The 15,642-nt window shown below is 59.1% G+C and overlaps 5 protein-coding genes across 5 annotated transcripts; 3 read left to right on the plus strand and 2 right to left on the minus strand.

Moving 5' to 3' along the window:
- Positions 1–438: 438 nt before the first annotated feature.
- CH63R_05214 (Arca-like protein) lies at positions 439–2,335 on the minus strand (the record flags this gene model as incomplete). The annotated part of the gene is made up of 4 exons (XM_018300189.1): positions 439–593; positions 688–894; positions 961–1,651; positions 1,709–2,335. The coding sequence occupies 4 exons, from the start codon at positions 2,333–2,335 to the stop codon at positions 439–441; spliced, it is 1,680 nt and encodes a 559-aa protein (XP_018161435.1).
- Positions 2,336–4,407: 2,072 nt separating this feature from the next.
- Positions 4,408–6,292, plus strand: CH63R_05215 (Sugar porter family MFS transporter; the record flags this gene model as incomplete). Its single annotated transcript, XM_018300190.1, has 3 exons — positions 4,408–5,432; positions 5,541–5,900; positions 5,977–6,292. The coding sequence occupies 3 exons, from the start codon at positions 4,408–4,410 to the stop codon at positions 6,290–6,292; spliced, it is 1,701 nt and encodes a 566-aa protein (XP_018161436.1).
- Positions 6,293–7,824: 1,532 nt separating this feature from the next.
- CH63R_05216 (Inner membrane transport protein yfaV) lies at positions 7,825–9,709 on the plus strand (the record flags this gene model as incomplete). Its single annotated transcript, XM_018300191.1, has 4 exons — positions 7,825–8,179; positions 8,295–8,638; positions 8,716–8,971; positions 9,093–9,709. The coding sequence occupies 4 exons, from the start codon at positions 7,825–7,827 to the stop codon at positions 9,707–9,709; spliced, it is 1,572 nt and encodes a 523-aa protein (XP_018161437.1).
- Positions 9,710–11,372: 1,663 nt separating this feature from the next.
- Positions 11,373–14,059, plus strand: CH63R_05217 (Fungal specific transcription factor; the record flags this gene model as incomplete). Its single annotated transcript, XM_018300192.1, has 2 exons — positions 11,373–12,940; positions 13,048–14,059. 2 exons carry the CDS (start codon positions 11,373–11,375, stop codon positions 14,057–14,059), a joined length of 2,580 nt encoding a protein of 859 aa, XP_018161438.1.
- A 120-nt stretch (positions 14,060–14,179) lies between these two features.
- On the minus strand, positions 14,180–15,245 carry CH63R_05218 (GCY protein; the record flags this gene model as incomplete). Its single annotated transcript, XM_018300193.1, has 2 exons — positions 14,180–14,816; positions 14,911–15,245. 2 exons carry the CDS (start codon positions 15,243–15,245, stop codon positions 14,180–14,182), a joined length of 972 nt encoding a protein of 323 aa, XP_018161439.1.
- Positions 15,246–15,642: the final 397 nt, after the last annotated feature.

A 15,642-nucleotide genomic window follows, 5' to 3' on the forward strand; every position in this document is an offset into this window, starting at 1 on the left:
CCCTGACGTACTCTGCTCTCTGTGGGAGGCTCAAGCTCAGTCGATGGCATGACCCAGGCCTCAACGAAGCACAGGGAAAAACCAGACCAGATGGAATCGCGAAATATGTCCGATTGTCTTGGGCCTGCATCGCGTGCTGTCGCTTCAGCCAGGCCAATGCATATGTCGCCGCCGCTGGCACGGAATCTACACTACACCATCATCACATCGGGTATCCATAGAATGCTACACCCAAGGAAAATCCAAATCAGGGGGACATATCCAGTCCTACCCAGCCCAGCCCAGCCCAACCCGCCAAGTCTATTACGGTCCAAAGCCAGAATCATCCCAAGTGGGATGTCGACCCCTCATCAGTTGTCGCCAAATGCCATACAATCGTGAAGCCAATCATGAGAGGCCCTTTGTCAACCCCGTTTCGTGACGACTGGCCCGCCAGCCTCAGGTCTCGCTCATGACGTCCTTGTCCATCCACCCCCATGCGCTTATCAGCTGATCCCGCACCGCCGTCGTGGGCCGCGCGTGGGCCTTTTCAGTGATGCTGAGCATCTTGAGCAAAGCTTCTTGGTCGTGTCTATTGTCAAATCTGTCGCCAGCTGGGGTAATTGGGGCCGAGTTAGCATAGGGGGCCACATGCAAAAAGGGGAAATATCTGACGAGAGCCGGAGACAAGGGAGGGTAAAAGCTTACCAATGGCGATTCCCATACACGCCGTGAACATAGCCGGCGGAGACCACTGATTGCACATGCCGATGCCGCAGAGGCTCCGTAGCAGCTCCTGGATCTGCTCTGTCAGCCGCTTCTCGGCAGCCTTGCGACCGCCGCCAACCCGCGGTATGCTCGGGTTGAACAGCGCGAGGTACATTTCGGCGAGAATGTGATGCTGGACAGCAATGACTGGCAGTTGGCAGTCAGCATTCGAACCTAAGCCGAGCATGTGTCGGACGGGTCGGTGTCACTCACTGTGGCAGGCCTTCTGGTACCATACTTCGGGGAAAGCCTCCTCTTCGGACCTCTCGCGGAAGAAGATGGGCGTGTACGACGGTGGCAGCGCGTTCTTCCACTCCCTGTTCGCCATTTCAAGCTGGCCCCATTGTAAGACCGACCCCGCCTCGGACCCGAAGCAGAAGTTGAGGACGTCGGCGCAGTGGACAATGGCACGGTTCGACCAGACAAAGTCATCGCCCGGGGTCGTGGATCGGTCGACAATGGCGTGACCGAGATTCATCCGGACAACCTGCTGGTTGATGACGGCGCTATATATCTCCTGGCGTAGGCCCGCCCAGAAACAGGCGGCCGTCAGGGTGCCGGGCATTAGGAAGCGGTCTCCGGCGTTGACGAAGGCGTGGATGCCGAGGAGGTGGCCGTGGGTGTCCTGGCCGAGGGTGTTGACGTCGATCTCCTCGAGGACACGGAGGATGATTGTCGCCGCGAACAGGTTCTCGTCCGACACGGTCGCGGCGTGGTCGAGTAGCGGGATCAGGTAGTTGAGGCACTGCTCGTGGTAGCGGTTCGAGGCCAACGAGTCGTAGGCGCTCGTCAGGCTGAGATGCCTCGCTGCGAGCGCGAAGATGGCGTTGAGGAGGATCGGGCACGACCCGGCACGTTGCGGCACCTCGGTCTCGAAGTGCCTCGCGGGGTCGCACAGATCGAGCTGCGTCGGTTAGTGTCTCTCGGTCCTGCAAGCAACGCCTCTCAACAACTAACGTACCCAGAACCCGAGCTTGTCCACATAGTGCCGGAACAGAGTGGCTTCTTGTCGCCCGTTGAGAGGCCACACCGGACGATCGGTATATATGCCTTCGAAGGGCGGCAGTACGGACTGCATGGGCGGCAGAGTGACGACGGAGTCGGAGTGCTCTCGCTGTTCAGCGCGATGGCCGAGATGGTCGGCACCAAACGTGCCCAGGGACGTCTGCGATGGCGTCGGCAGCGGGTCAACTGGCTCGTCGATGACGGCATCGCCGCCGCCATGATGGCTCCCGCGATGGCTCCCTCGGTGAGTCTCACGGTGGCCCTCCCGGTGACTTTCATCGACAAGTGGCCAGCTCGCCGCCTTGGCCGCTTGCAGCGAAGGACGATCATCCGAAGCTGTGGAATCGACGACGGTCGTGGTGCCGGGCGACGTGGATGCGTCCTCTGCCTCTGCCTCTGCCTCGGCCTCGGCAGAGTCATGCAGGGAGTCGTTGCTGTCGACGTCGTCGGCAAGCTCGACGCCCCTTGTCTCGTCGATGAACTTGAGCTTCTTTGGCGGCGCGGGCCACTTGTGGCTTTCACGGAAGACGGCGTGCTTCGGGGCACGAAACTTGTAGCCCTTTTTGCATTCTCTGCCGGTCATCAGACAGCGGCCACAGATGGGGAGCACGCGGTCACATCGAAGGTGCTGTTCACGACACTGCTCACTGTTGGAAGATTGGGTCAGCGAGGCGACAATTCTCAAAACTCTCGAAAACTCTCGTCGACGAACGGCTTCATGGGCGGCATCGCGGACGACACTGTCCCTCCTCTCGCCGTCATCAGCACCGGTGCCGGCGTCGCATCACCACTCGGCGACGCTCACATCAACGGCATACCGACGGACGGACTGACGGACGGGGGCAGCTCAATGACGAGGCGCATCACCGCCACTGCCTTCTCGCGCCGTTGCGCCGTCACGCTGCCACGGCGGCGGCGCGAATGGCATCCCATCCCAAAGAGGCTTTTTTCCCCGACGCCTCCAAGCCCCCGGCCCCCCTCGCGGTGGATCGGCCTAAAGTGTCACTCACCAGGTCGTGGCGCTCAGCGAATCAGGCGCTTCGGGAGACGGCATGGCACCTGTGCCACTTGCAATTCTTTCCGAACCCCCAGTTCTCAGATGAGGCTGCGAATGTCAAATGAATGAAACCCGGGGAAGATGGAGAAGATCTGGGGGAGCCCCTCGATTTTTGAGCAGATCGGAAGATTGAATTGGGAAGCTTGCTTCTTGGGGGGTCCGGGGCCGCGATTTAGTGACAGCCGACCAGTGACGTGTGGGGGGATTCGAGGTTTCGTCAGCAGACAGCCGACGACACGCCTCCACTGTTTACAGCACACAGCACTTGCCCTCGCTATTTCCCCTCCTCGCTCGCCCTTTACAGAGGACTTACGGATACAGGTGCTGTGTATCTCGCTATCTTCCATCTTCCTGGCCGATAAGACATCGATAGCCGAGACTCTTCAACGCACCTCGCCTTTTGACGCTTCTGGCACGGATGCCACTGTCGTCGCCATTGACGATCGTCGTTTTCCTGGCTCGTCCATCTCTTTCTTATTTAGACAGCACTTCCCTTCTTTCTCCTTCATCTTGATTTTCTCTTAAACCCGTATTGTCTTTTCACTTTTCTTCCACCAACACAAAACAGAACCAGGCAGGCAACAATTCCATTCAACACCAACAACTACCGATACCATCGCCAACACCACCACTGTCTGCCGACATTATCATCCACCGTCACAACCACCACCACCACCACCACCACCACCACCTTCAATATCCACCACACCATGGACTTCTCCCCGGTGGCTTGCTCCCAACGCCAGACTCATCCGTCCACATGACCGTCCATCAAGCACAGACTTCTGTTCCCCCGCACGCTAGACGCCGCCAAACAAACTCAATGGCAGCAATCGGTTCACATCGCCGTCCCATCCCAGCGGACGCGGCCACATGTCCAGGCACCCTGTCATGAATCGAACCAAACCCCTCCTCGCGAGTCGCACCCCTCCCGAATTGTCATGTCGCTATACCTCATTTCGACGAGTCAAACACCAAAGTCCACGACGAACGGGCGTCTATCGCCGGGGAGAGCCCCAATCCCTTTCTCTCCCCTCAATGGACAATCAATGCCGCTCCCATATCACTCCGCGACGGCCTCGGCATCGGCATCCCTGACCAAGTTTCCTCGTTTCACCGTCCTCCCAACCACCCCCCCGGCGCAGACACTCGACGTTCATTAGCTGAGGGCCCGGAAGATTGCGCTTGGCTCTCGAATAATTAATTGCGAAAAAGACGCGTTGCTCAACCTGAACAATCAACAATCTCTCGCCTTTCCCCCATCCCTCCCGGCGCCCCAGTCTTTCCTCGCTCTTCGTCAAAATTCGAGCCCTTTCTTTTGTGGGCTTCCCCTTGGATGCCGTCGCTGCCGTCCCACAAACCGCACCTAGCGTCCCCGACTTCGAATATTTCTTAAAGTCGCGATTCCCTCCATCCGATCTCCCCACCCACATCAACATCCGACGATCTCTCACCAGCGTCGTTTGCTCAGTTTTGGCCGCATTGACCTTGTATCCATCTCTCTCTTCCGTCTGCGCAACAGATCACGATCCGCAGCAGATAGCCAGACAGACAAGAAGCACGCGACACGGCTCATCGCATCACTCTCGGCTCGCACGATGGACTCCAAAACGTCCCCGCAGGACGATGTCGTCGCCGCCGCCGCCGACCGCCACTCGGTCGACGCTGGCGACCACCACGCCGCCAAGCTCGCCAGTACCTTTGTTCAAAACGCCAAATCCGCCTCGGACAAGGAGCACGCCATGACGCTGGCCCAGGGCATCAAGCTGTACCCCAAGGCCATCGCCTGGAGTGTCCTCATCTCCACCTGCATCGCCATGGAGGGCTACGACATCAGCCTCGTCAGCAACTTCTACGCCTTTCCCCAGTTCAACCAAAAATACGGCGCCCTCACCGCCGACGGCTCGTACCAGATCTCGGCCCCTTGGCAGGCCGGCCTCAGCAACGGCGCCATGGTCGGCGAGATCATCGGCCTCTTCATCAACGGATGGGTCTCGGAACGCTTCGGCTACAGGTGGACCGTCATCGTCTGCCTCGGCCTGGTCGCCGCCTTCACCACGATCTTTTTCACCGCCCAGAACGTCCAGACCCTGCTTGCCGCCAGCATCCTGTGCGGCATCCCCTGGGGCGTCTTCCAGACCCTGTGCATCACCTACGCCTCCGAGGTCTGCCCAGTCGCCTTGCGTGGCTACCTGACCACCTACGTCAACTTTTGCTGGGGCCTCGGTCAGGAGATTGGGATTGCCGTCATTATCTCGATGCTCGACCGCAACGACGAGTGGGCGTACCGCATTCCCTATGCGTTGCAGTGGATGTGGCCGGTGCCGCTGGCCATCGGCATCTACTTCGCGCCCGAGTCACCCTGGTGGCTGGTGCGCAAGGGCAAGATCGACGAGGCCAAGAAGTCGCTGCTGCGCCTGACGAGCAAGGGTAGAGAGTCCAACTTTGACGCCGACGAGACGGTCGCCATGATGGTGCACACCAACGCACTCGAGGAAAAGATCACTGAGGGCGCCTCTTATCTTGACTGCTTCAAGGGCGTAGACCTGCGCCGCACCGAGGTCGTGTGCATGGTCTGGGCCATTCAGAACCTTAGTGGCAACTCCTTTTCCAACTACTCTACGTGAGCCCCCCCTCCCAACCTCGTCCTTCTTCTCCCTCCCCACTGGCGCTGGGATGCGAGAACAATATCCGAGCATCGGACAGACAGCTGACGAGATGCATCAAACAGGTACTTCCTCAAGCAAGCCGGTCTCTCGACGAGAAACTCGTACAATTTCGCCCTTGGACAATACGCCATCAACATGGTCGGTGTCTTTGGCGCCTGGTTCCTCATGTCGTGGGGCATCGGCCGCCGCACGCTGTACCTCTACGGTCTCACCGGCCTGTGCAGCATGCTCATGATTCTCGGCTTCCTGGGCCTCGTTCCCGAGGAGAACCGCGACAAGGGCGCGCTGGCGACGGGCAGCATCATGATGGTCTGGGCTCTCTTCTACCAGCTCACGGTCGGTACCGTGGCCTACTCGCTCGTCAGCGAGCTGCCGTCGCGTCGTCTGCAGATCAAGACGGTTGTCCTGGGACGCAACCTATAGTGAGTCACCACCTCGACCTTGGTGGTCTTTCCTTCCCATTGATGACGCGTGCTGACCGAACCTCTCCTTCCGCAGCAACATCGTCGGCATCATAAACAACGTCCTGAGCCCTTATATGCTGAACCCCACGGCGTGGAACTGGCAAAACTACACAGGCTTCTTCTGGGGCGGCATCTGCTTTCTTTGCCTCGTCTACACGTACTTCCGGGTGCCGGAGCCGCGCGGCCGCACCTATGCCGAGCTGGACAAGCTATTTGAGCAGGAGATCAGCGCCCGCAAATTTGAGGGCACAAAGGTCGACGTGTTCGAGGACGAGGTCGATGAGAAGGCGATGAATAACTACCATCAGCAGATCCGCGTCTCGCACTCGGAGAAGGACGTACGGGTGTGAGGAACGAAAGATGGATGAATGGAGAAGCCGAACGGCAAAGAGGAGAGAGAGACTCAAGGAGTCCCAACGACTGATGGACAAACGCAAGAGAACGTAATGTTTTGACGCATGTATATCTAATTCCGACGACGTAAATGAATAGTACGAAATTCTTAATCCGCTTGAGTCGCCGGTGCTATGATTCTGTTCCTCTTCTCTCTCACGTCCGTCGTGCGGAGAATGCGGGGGAGACGGACTTTGTCCCGCAGATATTCAGTCCATGAGCCATGAGACAGGGCAACTCGGGAGAAGCCGGGGGAAGTCCAATGGCGTTGTAACTTACCTTTTGGGGGCTTGGCGGCATCTAGGGCCTTGGACTATTCTTTTCCTTGCCCTGTTTGGCTGCAAATGTCTCCGAAAGTTCTCCAACTGCCGGCGGCTCATGGTTGCTTGTCCGTGGCTTGGCCGCCACCGTCGGAAGCCTACCCGCCGAGCCTCCATATGCCTGTTGGCAAGCATTTCAAGACGACGACCGAGCTGCTTGGTTGGGGTATCCTATTTGTCGGTTCCGAAGGATGAGACGGTAGCATTGGATCTGCCGCCGAGACTTTGCGGCTCACAACTTGTGGATGATGTGTATATTGTGTCCGTGGTACTACTTTATTGTCCATTGTTTCCCATCCAAGTACACGTAAATCTGGACCGATCAACTCGGCTGCCTCGGAACCTCATGAAGACAACCCGCCGGGACACGTCCAAGGCGTCGGTATCTATCTTGTTCTCGCTCGGCTCACGGAATCAGCGACGGACATAAGTCAAGGTCGCCCGAAGTGGACCCAAATCCGCGTCTTTTGGTCAGTTCCTTGGGTCCCTTGGGTTATGATGGATTATGGATTCGTGCGTGAGCATCATTCGACTTAAAGTGGTCCCTCTACCCGGGGTTGGAAATCCGTCAACCGACGGAAAATCAGACGGTCTGCCATAGACAGGCATCCGCCACCATTCTCAACAAGGCATGGTATGTGGGCGCAATAGCGTCCACAGAGCCATCCGCGGCTGGGTCTCCGCGATCGTGGGGACCCCACGCCCCTCTCTCCCCATGGCACCAGTAGCAACAGGACGAGATGCAGGGAACGGGCCGGATTTGAAGAGGACGATTGAGAAAGTTTGACAGACAAACAGACAGATGGACAGATAGAGAGAGGGACGGTGGAGAACCGCTGCAAAGTTGCATTAGCTGCGAGTGTTGGGTTTTGCATGGCCTTGTTGTCTTTATTGATGACAGTAGGTGAGCCGTCCTTCGCATACATATGAGCCGCACGTCGCGAGGCCACCCTCTCTACGTCTCTCTTTTTCTTTTCAGGCCAGAAAAACAAAACCACTTTCTTCCCTCTTTAACCCTCATATCTCGACTTCAATCCCTCCTCTAGACTGTTGGGTGTGGTGTCAACAGCACGGTAGGACAGCCATCCTCAGATCCCAGGCAAGATTGCCAACACGGCATCAGACACAGCATCATCAACGCCGTGGAATACAGACAGCCCGCAGCCAAGATGTCAGCCATGGAAAAGCCCGAGATCGACTTCGTGGACGACCGAGAGGCCGACGACCGTTCGGACGCGGAAAAGGGCCCCGTCGTGCGCACCATCGACAACATCCGCGTGCTGGGCCTCAGCGAGGATGACGCGCAGTTTTACGCGAACTTCACGCCCGAGCAGCGCAAGCGGACGACTCGCAAGGTCGACGTCCGTCTCGTGCCTATGCTCGCCGTGCTCTACCTCATCTCGCACCTCGACCGCGCCAACATCGGCAACGCCAAGATCGAGGGCCTCGCCGACGACCTGAACCTTGACGGTGTGCAGTGGAACATCGCACTCAGTCTCTTCTTCGTTCCCTATATCTTTCTTGGTGAGTCCGGAATCACAACGTGACCAGCGAGTGTCAAGCCGCTTGTCACGTAGTTTGAAAGACGAAGGACTACAAACACAGTAACTAACGCTGCTTTCCTCCCCCTCCCCCTCAGAGGTCCCCAGCAACGTGCTGCTCAAAAAGTTCAAGCGTCCTTCGGTATACCTCGGCACCCTAGTCACCATCTGGGGCGTCATCATGACCTGCCACGGCTTCGTCCACAACTTTGCCGGCCTGCTGACCGTCCGCCTACTCCTCGGCGTCTTCGAGGCCGGCTTCTACCCGGGCGCCGTCTACCTCACGACCTTTTGGTACATGCCGCGCGACCTCGCCGCCCGCATCGCCTGGTTCTACTGCACCTCGGCGCTGTCGGGTGCCTTCTCGGGTCTGCTGGCCGCCGCCATCGCCAAGATGGATGGCGTCGGCGGCTACGAGGGATGGAGGTGGATTTTCATACTGGTTCGAAACCCCTTTGACCCCCCCCACCCCCCCTCCTGTTACCGTTCAGAGAACTGACAGATGTTTTCGTGATAAAGGAAGGCATCTTCACCGTTCTCCTGGGCATTGCCACCTTCTTCCTGCTAGTCGACACGCCGGCGTTGAGCACCAAGTGGCTGGAGCCCGACGAGGTGCGCTTCCTCGAGCTGCAGAGCTTCATCAAGCAGGGCGGCCGGTTCGAGGACGAGAAGAAGGAGGACAAGTTCAAGTGGCACGACCTCAAGGCCGTCGTCACGAACTGGAGGCTGTACATGCAGGCCTGGGCTCTGCTGGCGGCGTCAGCCTGTAGTTATGGTGAGCAGCTCCCATGTTTTCTTCCCCGTATTCTTGCTTGTATCCCTCCCCCCCTCTATCGTCTTTATCTTCTCTTTCGAGCCTTTGGACGGCCGGCTAATGAAGCAAAAAAATCGCAAAGGCACAAAGTTCACGCTGCCAACCATCACAAAGGCCATGGGCTTCGACAACACGGCGGCGCAGCTGATGACGGTGCCGCCGTACTTTTGCGGCGCGGTGTCGGCCATCTTCTTCGCGCGGCTCTCGGACCGCTTCTACTGGCGCATGCCCTTCGTGGCGATCCCGCTCGGCCTCATCTCCATCGGCTACGCCGTCATCATCTCGCTCAAGGGCGACCTGTCGGGCAACATCGCGGCGGCCATGGTGGGCGTCATCATCACGTGCCTGGGCATCTACCCGATCCAGCCGGCGGGCTCGTCGTGGGCGGCCAACAACCTGGCGCCGGCGTCGCGGCGGGCCATCGGCGTCGCCTTCAACATCTGCGTCGGCAACCTCGGCGGCATCATCGGGAGCTATATGTACCTCGAGTCCGAGAAGCCCAAGTACTACACGGGTTTCGGGCTGTCGCTGGCGTTCGGCGGGAGCGGCGTCGTCGTCGCGCTGCTGCTGGAGCTGAGCTACAAATGGGGCAACGCCAAGAAGGCGCGCATGTCCGAGGAGGAGATCCGGACGCGGTACACGGAGGAGCAGCTGATGGACATGGGAGACAAGAGCCCACACTTCAAGTATGTTTTGTGAGAGAGGGTGTAATGGGGGAGAGGGGGGGTGGATGTCGCGAAGTAACGATTGTTTATCATGATGGGTCTGTGGAGGATTTTCTCAAGCATAAAGAATAAAGAGTGCGTTTTCAATCAAAGTTTCTTGAGTACTAGTAGGACATCGATGGACAGTGGGAGTGGCAGGTTTCTCATCTATGAAGCGTTCAACTGGCATTCTTCCCAAAAGAGCAAGGGAAAGTCTATTAGAGCTGGTAGACCAGAAAAAGACTCAACGTTTGACTTGCCGCTCGCTGGGTTCTCCAGGTCTTCTCTCTTGAGTGAGATAGCCGTGTTAGTTAGTGCAGTGGTGTTCTCTATTGTTGCGTGGTCCTTGAGGGAAAGCAGGCAGGTTGTCATGGATCAGTGATGGCGCGCAGAGGGAACACCGGGCATTTCAGGCTTTGACTGGATTGACAGAGTCTATACTCTGTGGGATAACTAGAACTGCAGAACTGTGTTGGCTGCAATTTGACAAGCTTGCGTCTGCTATTGCTGCCCTGTTTTGAGAAAATAAACGTCTTAATAGGGAATCAGTTGATGAGGGATTGTAGAGTTGTGGCAGATTTGATGAGATGAGTTTATGCAGCTCTACGACAACGTCGAGCTTGTTCGATTTCGTTAGCATGAACTCAAAAATCCTCTATCAATCACCGTTGTTGTGGTTTACCTCTTCTGTTTTTACGTGGCTGACCCCAATAGCTGGAACCAGTTTGGTCCCCGCCAAGGGCTAGTTAGCATCGACCAGGCCAACCGTTGTGCAAAATGGGGGACTCGAGGGGGCCGCCGAGAGAGGGAGGCAAAAGACCAGCTTTTGTTGATCTTGACGTAGACTTATAAGTCTTTGATTGGCTTTATTATACTCTTCATTCTAGTTCCACTATCGTCAGGACTCTAGTGTCAAGCTTTCGTCAGTCAGACCGATAGGCTACAAATGCCTTTACAATTGTATGGTGCAGGGCCACCTTGTACAGGAACAACTGGTTTGCTCTGAGCTTGCGCCAGTCCAGTCTTACGTTGGCTGTAGTCTCCATGGACTAATGGCCTGGCTAGCAGGAGATAACCGAGGGATATCCTAACTGATCTCTGCATCACAAGACGTCATCTCGGCAACTGGAAAGACATATCAAACAACCCTGGCCAGAAACCCCCAAGAGCTTCATAGCTCTCGGGACCGATGACGGGGAAACCCGGGACACAGCCGCCAGTCGTCCCCTCTCCATACAGGAATCCGCCTCCAAGCCGAACCTCCCCTCTTCCCCCCCCTCTCTTCAGTCCCCGGGTCTCTCGTAACTGTCCCGTCCCCCGCTCCCCCCCGCTTGTCATTGTGCGGGGAAGCATGTCTGGCCCATGTAACGCTCCCCTCCCCCATGTGCTTATGTGGACACTGGGGCCCCTGTTCGGCTGTTGCTCCAACTGGTGGTGTTTTCCCCAGACAAATCCCCTCTGTTTTCCGTCGTTTCTTCCCTCGCTTCTTTTCCGACTTTCCCTCCTCGCATCCCCCCCGCCAACCATTACTGGGCGTGTAACCGTCGAGTTCTCTCCATCCAAGACAAACCCGGGGACGCCTTGACAAGTCCGTCTCCGTCCCCGTCCCTGTCTCTGTTCCCGCCGTCTGAGTTGCTGCCGCCCGGGTGACGGACGCAATGGACGACGCCCCAGAGTTCCGTCGACCTCTCCCCGGCCCGGCCAGCCCCCCGGCGGCTCCCGACCATATCCGTCGCTCCTCGGCGACCACCACCACTACCACCACCATCACCGTCACCGCCGGCGGCGGCAGCAGCCCGCGAGCCGAGTCGCGGAAACGAAGCCTCAGTTCCGTCGACCAGCACTCGCCGTTCTCGGACGAGGTCGCCGGGTCAGCCGCCAACCGCCGCAAGTCGCAAAAGGTCAGCCGCGCATGCGACTTCTGCAAGCAGCGCAAGGCCAAGTGCAGCGGCACCATCCCCTGCGACAAGTGCACGCGCAAAGGCCTCACTTGTGTGTATGATGCCAAGTATTCCCGCGGCAGGCCCCCGACGCCGCCCCCGGCCGCTGCCGTCGCCGCCTCCGCCCGGTCATCTTCGGGTCGGGCCAGCGCCGTTCCCGGGTCGCCCGGCGACGAGTCGTCCATCATGTACCAGACCACGGAAGAAGCGGTTGAGCACAACACTACTACTACTGCTGCTGCTGCTGCTGCTGCTGGTACTGCTGCTGCTGGTACCGTTACTTCTGCGGCACCCTCACGGCCACCGCTACGCGGACAGGCTGCTGGTGTTGTTCGCGAGAGCCAGGGCCCGGCATCGCGAGCGTCGCCCGAGCTCGGCATGACGGAGATCCAGGGCCAAATCTTCGACCCGACATCCGGCGTGACGTTCCTCCACAGGGCGTGGAAGCGGCTCTCGAAGCACGACAGCAGCATCGTGCCGGACGAGCTGACGGCGTCAACCGAGAGCCAGCCGCTGATGCTGGCCGGCGACAAGCCGCTGCCGCCCATCACGGACGACGACGTGGCCAACCTCTCGCTCCCGGACGCGAGGCAACTGCAGGACCTGATCGCCTTGTACTTTGACGTGTGCATAGCGACGTACCGCGTCCTCCACCGGCCGTCGGTCGAGTCCTGGCTGCGGATCATGGTCGACAACCTCGGCCGGCGCAGGCCCGTCTGGCACGACATCGGGCGCGGCAAGGCGTCCATCGTGCTCACGGCGCTGGCCGTGGCGACGGCGCACCAGGAGAAGTCCAACGGCTTCCACTCGCCCGAGGACGAGACGCTGTCGCTGGCGAGGAGCGACCGCCTCTTCTGCGTCGCCCTGCAGCTGACGGAGCGCGAGACCGGCCTGCCCCGGCTCGAATCGGCGCAGTCCCGCCTGATCCAGGTCCTGTACCTGCTCACGACGTCGCGCATGAGCCGCGCCTGGTACACGTTCGGCAACACGCTGCAGGTCATCTCGGCCCTCGGCCTGCACCGCCGGGCGGCCAAGAAGCGGCACCTGGCGCCGGGGAGCCCCGATTACATCCAGGCGCAGTGCGGGATGCGGACGTTCTGGACGGCCTACGTGTTGGACAAGTACCTGGGCGTCATCTTTGGGCGGCCGAGGCACTTCCACGATGATGATATCGACCAGGACTATCCCGATAGGATCGACGACGAGGACATGACGGCTCAGGGGCCCGTCGAGAGGTCAGAGGAGCATCCGGACTGCCATATTGACGCTCTAATATTCCACGCCAAGTGAGTAGTAGTGACAGACAGACAGATAGGTTGACAGACAGACGGATCGTATTCCGTTCTTTTCTTCTTCATAAACACCGGACTGACTTACACACCACCCACCGTAGAATCGCCCAAATCATTGGCAACACTTCACGAGAGGTCTACTCCATCAAGCCCATCTCGGAACAGGAACGCGTGGCCGCCGCCCACCGGCTGAGCGAGAAGATCCACGAGTGGCGCGCCAGCCTGCCCCCCCATCTGGGCTCGATCCGGCCGTCGATGCTGATCCCGAGCTTCCGGCGCCAGGCGACGGTGCTGAAGCTGGCCTACTCGCACGCCATCATGCACGCCAACCGGCTCTTCCTGCTGGGCAGCCCGAGCGCCCGCAGCGAGACGCCGGTGCTCGAGTGCATCGGGGCCGCGAGGACGGTGCTCGAGACGGTGGACGGCATGGCCGTCGAGGGCCCCATCTTCCACGCCTTCTGGTGGACGCAGTACGTCACCTTCTGCGCGCTGCTGGTGACGTACGTCTGGGACATCCAGCTCAAGAGGCGCGGGTTGGTGCTGAGCGAGCAGGGGGAGGAGGAGAGGGCGAGGCACGCGAGGCTCATGGACCTGGCCGAGCGGTGCCAGACGCACCTCGCCCACGCGACGGCGTCCAACTCGCCGAGCCGTCGGTACGCCATCATCCTCGAGGAGTTCCGGACCGAGGGTCTCGGTCAGATGTCGCGGAAGAAGAACCAGCCGCCCTCGCAGCAGCAGTGGCAGCAGAAACATCAACAATCATTGCGAGCGTCGGAAGCGCCTCGGCAGTCGATGGAGGCCCAAGATCAGGTGCCGCCTCCGCCGCCGCCGCCTCCGCCGCAAATTCACGGAAACGGAAACGGAGTGGCTATCATGGCTGATGGATTCAACTTCCATCCCGCGTACGCCGCTGGTTCCGGCGCCGTCCATGTCATGACCCAAGGGGGAGGGGGAGGAGGAGGAGGTGGTGCAGCAGACGCCGGGTTTTTCAGTTCTAACTTACTGGACGAATGGCAGACGACAGACTGGCTGGAACTCGACTCGTCGGCGTTTGGACCGTACATGGACATGGACGCGAATCCGCTCGCCTGGATGCCGGATATAGGGGGATGAAACTCGCACCATGAAAGTGAGGTAGTGTCAACGAAAAGGCCAACGAACAGAAAAGTCTTTACAATTCTTGAGGATTATAACTACTCTTGGGAAGGGAATCTAAGATGAAAGGATACGCGTCTACACTGTAAACTTGGTCAGGTTCTCGGGCCCCGTCTCCCTCGCCACGCGCTTGACCTCCTCCTCGCCCAGCTCCTGGAAGATGTCGAACCCCCACCTCGTCTGCCAGTTGAAGCGCTTGTTCCTCTCGAGGCCGTTGAGCCTGTCGAACACGTCGGCCGGCAGCTCGCGGACCTGGTGGTTGGACTTGATCCGGCTCGGCGTGACGCTCTTGGGCAGCACGACGGTGCCGCGCTGGACGCCCCACGAGGCGAGCAGCTGGCCGCCGTCGATGCCCAGCTGCTTGCTCAGCTCGCCGACGAGCTGGTCGTCCACCGTCCGCGGCTCGCCTGTCTGGTTGTTGCCGAGCGGCGAGTAGGCGGCCAGCTGGATGCCCTTGGATTTGCAAAACGCCAGGAGCTCGGGCTGCTGAAGGTACGGATGGGCCTCGACCTGGTTGACGGCGGGCACCGTCGTCGTCTTGGCGAGGAGGGCCTCGAGGCGCTGCTTGGTGAAGTTGGAGACGCCGATGGCGCGGACCTTGCCCTTGGCCACGAGCTTCTCCATGGCCGCCCAAGTCTCTGCCGGGTCGATGTCGGCCAGCTCAAAAACGCCCTGGGAATCGATGGGGAACCACTTGTCCGACGGCTTGAAGGCTCTGAGGGGGTTTGTTAGCGCCGCATTCTCTCTCTCTCTCTCTCTCTCTGCTGAGTTGCCTGAGAGAATGTTCAAGAGACGGGAAAATGACTTACACGGGCCAGTGCATAAGGAACAGGTCCAGGTAGTCCGTGCCGAGGTCGGCCAGCGTCTTGTCGAGGCCGGCCTCGACGTCCTCGGGCGCGTGCTTGGTGTTCCACAGCTTGCCCGTGACGAAGACGTCGGACCGCGGCACGCCGCTCTTGCGGATGCCCTCGCCGACCTCGGCCTCATTGCGGTAGATGGCGGCGCAGTCGATGTGACGGTACCCGGAGCGCAGGGCTGTCTCGACGGCGCGCTCGACCTCGTGCGGGCCGGCCTGCCACGTGCCGAAGCCGACGGCGGGGATCTTGGCGCCCGTGTTAAGGGTGAAGTGTGTTGCGAGAGGCATCTTGGATGTGCAGGGGGTGTATGGCGTGTTTAGAGGGTTGATGTTGAGTTAAGTGAGTTAGTGTGTGAGGTGACAAAAGGGTTAGTGAGTGAGTGGGTGGGTGGGTGAGTGACAGGATGAGTGAGTAGTGAGAGTGTAAGTGAGAGGGTGAGCGTCAACAAGGGGAACGTATGTTCTCTATGACGAGCTGCAGGTATGATATGCTAGTTATACAAGAACCGATAACATCATGGAAAGACAGGAAGAAAAAACAATAAACTGATCTGAGCCACATATCGTTTCCAATTACTTCTCTTGTGGCTCCCATGAGATCTCCATCTTGGTCTTGTTGTCCAACGTGAGTGACGGACTAATATCCGTCGACCCAAGCCACGCCCCCGGTCGATGCTGCGTAAAT

Source organism: Colletotrichum higginsianum, chromosome 3 (assembly GCF_001672515.1).
Source record: "Colletotrichum higginsianum IMI 349063 chromosome 3, whole genome shotgun sequence".
NCBI lineage: Eukaryota > Fungi > Ascomycota > Sordariomycetes > Glomerellales > Glomerellaceae > Colletotrichum > Colletotrichum higginsianum.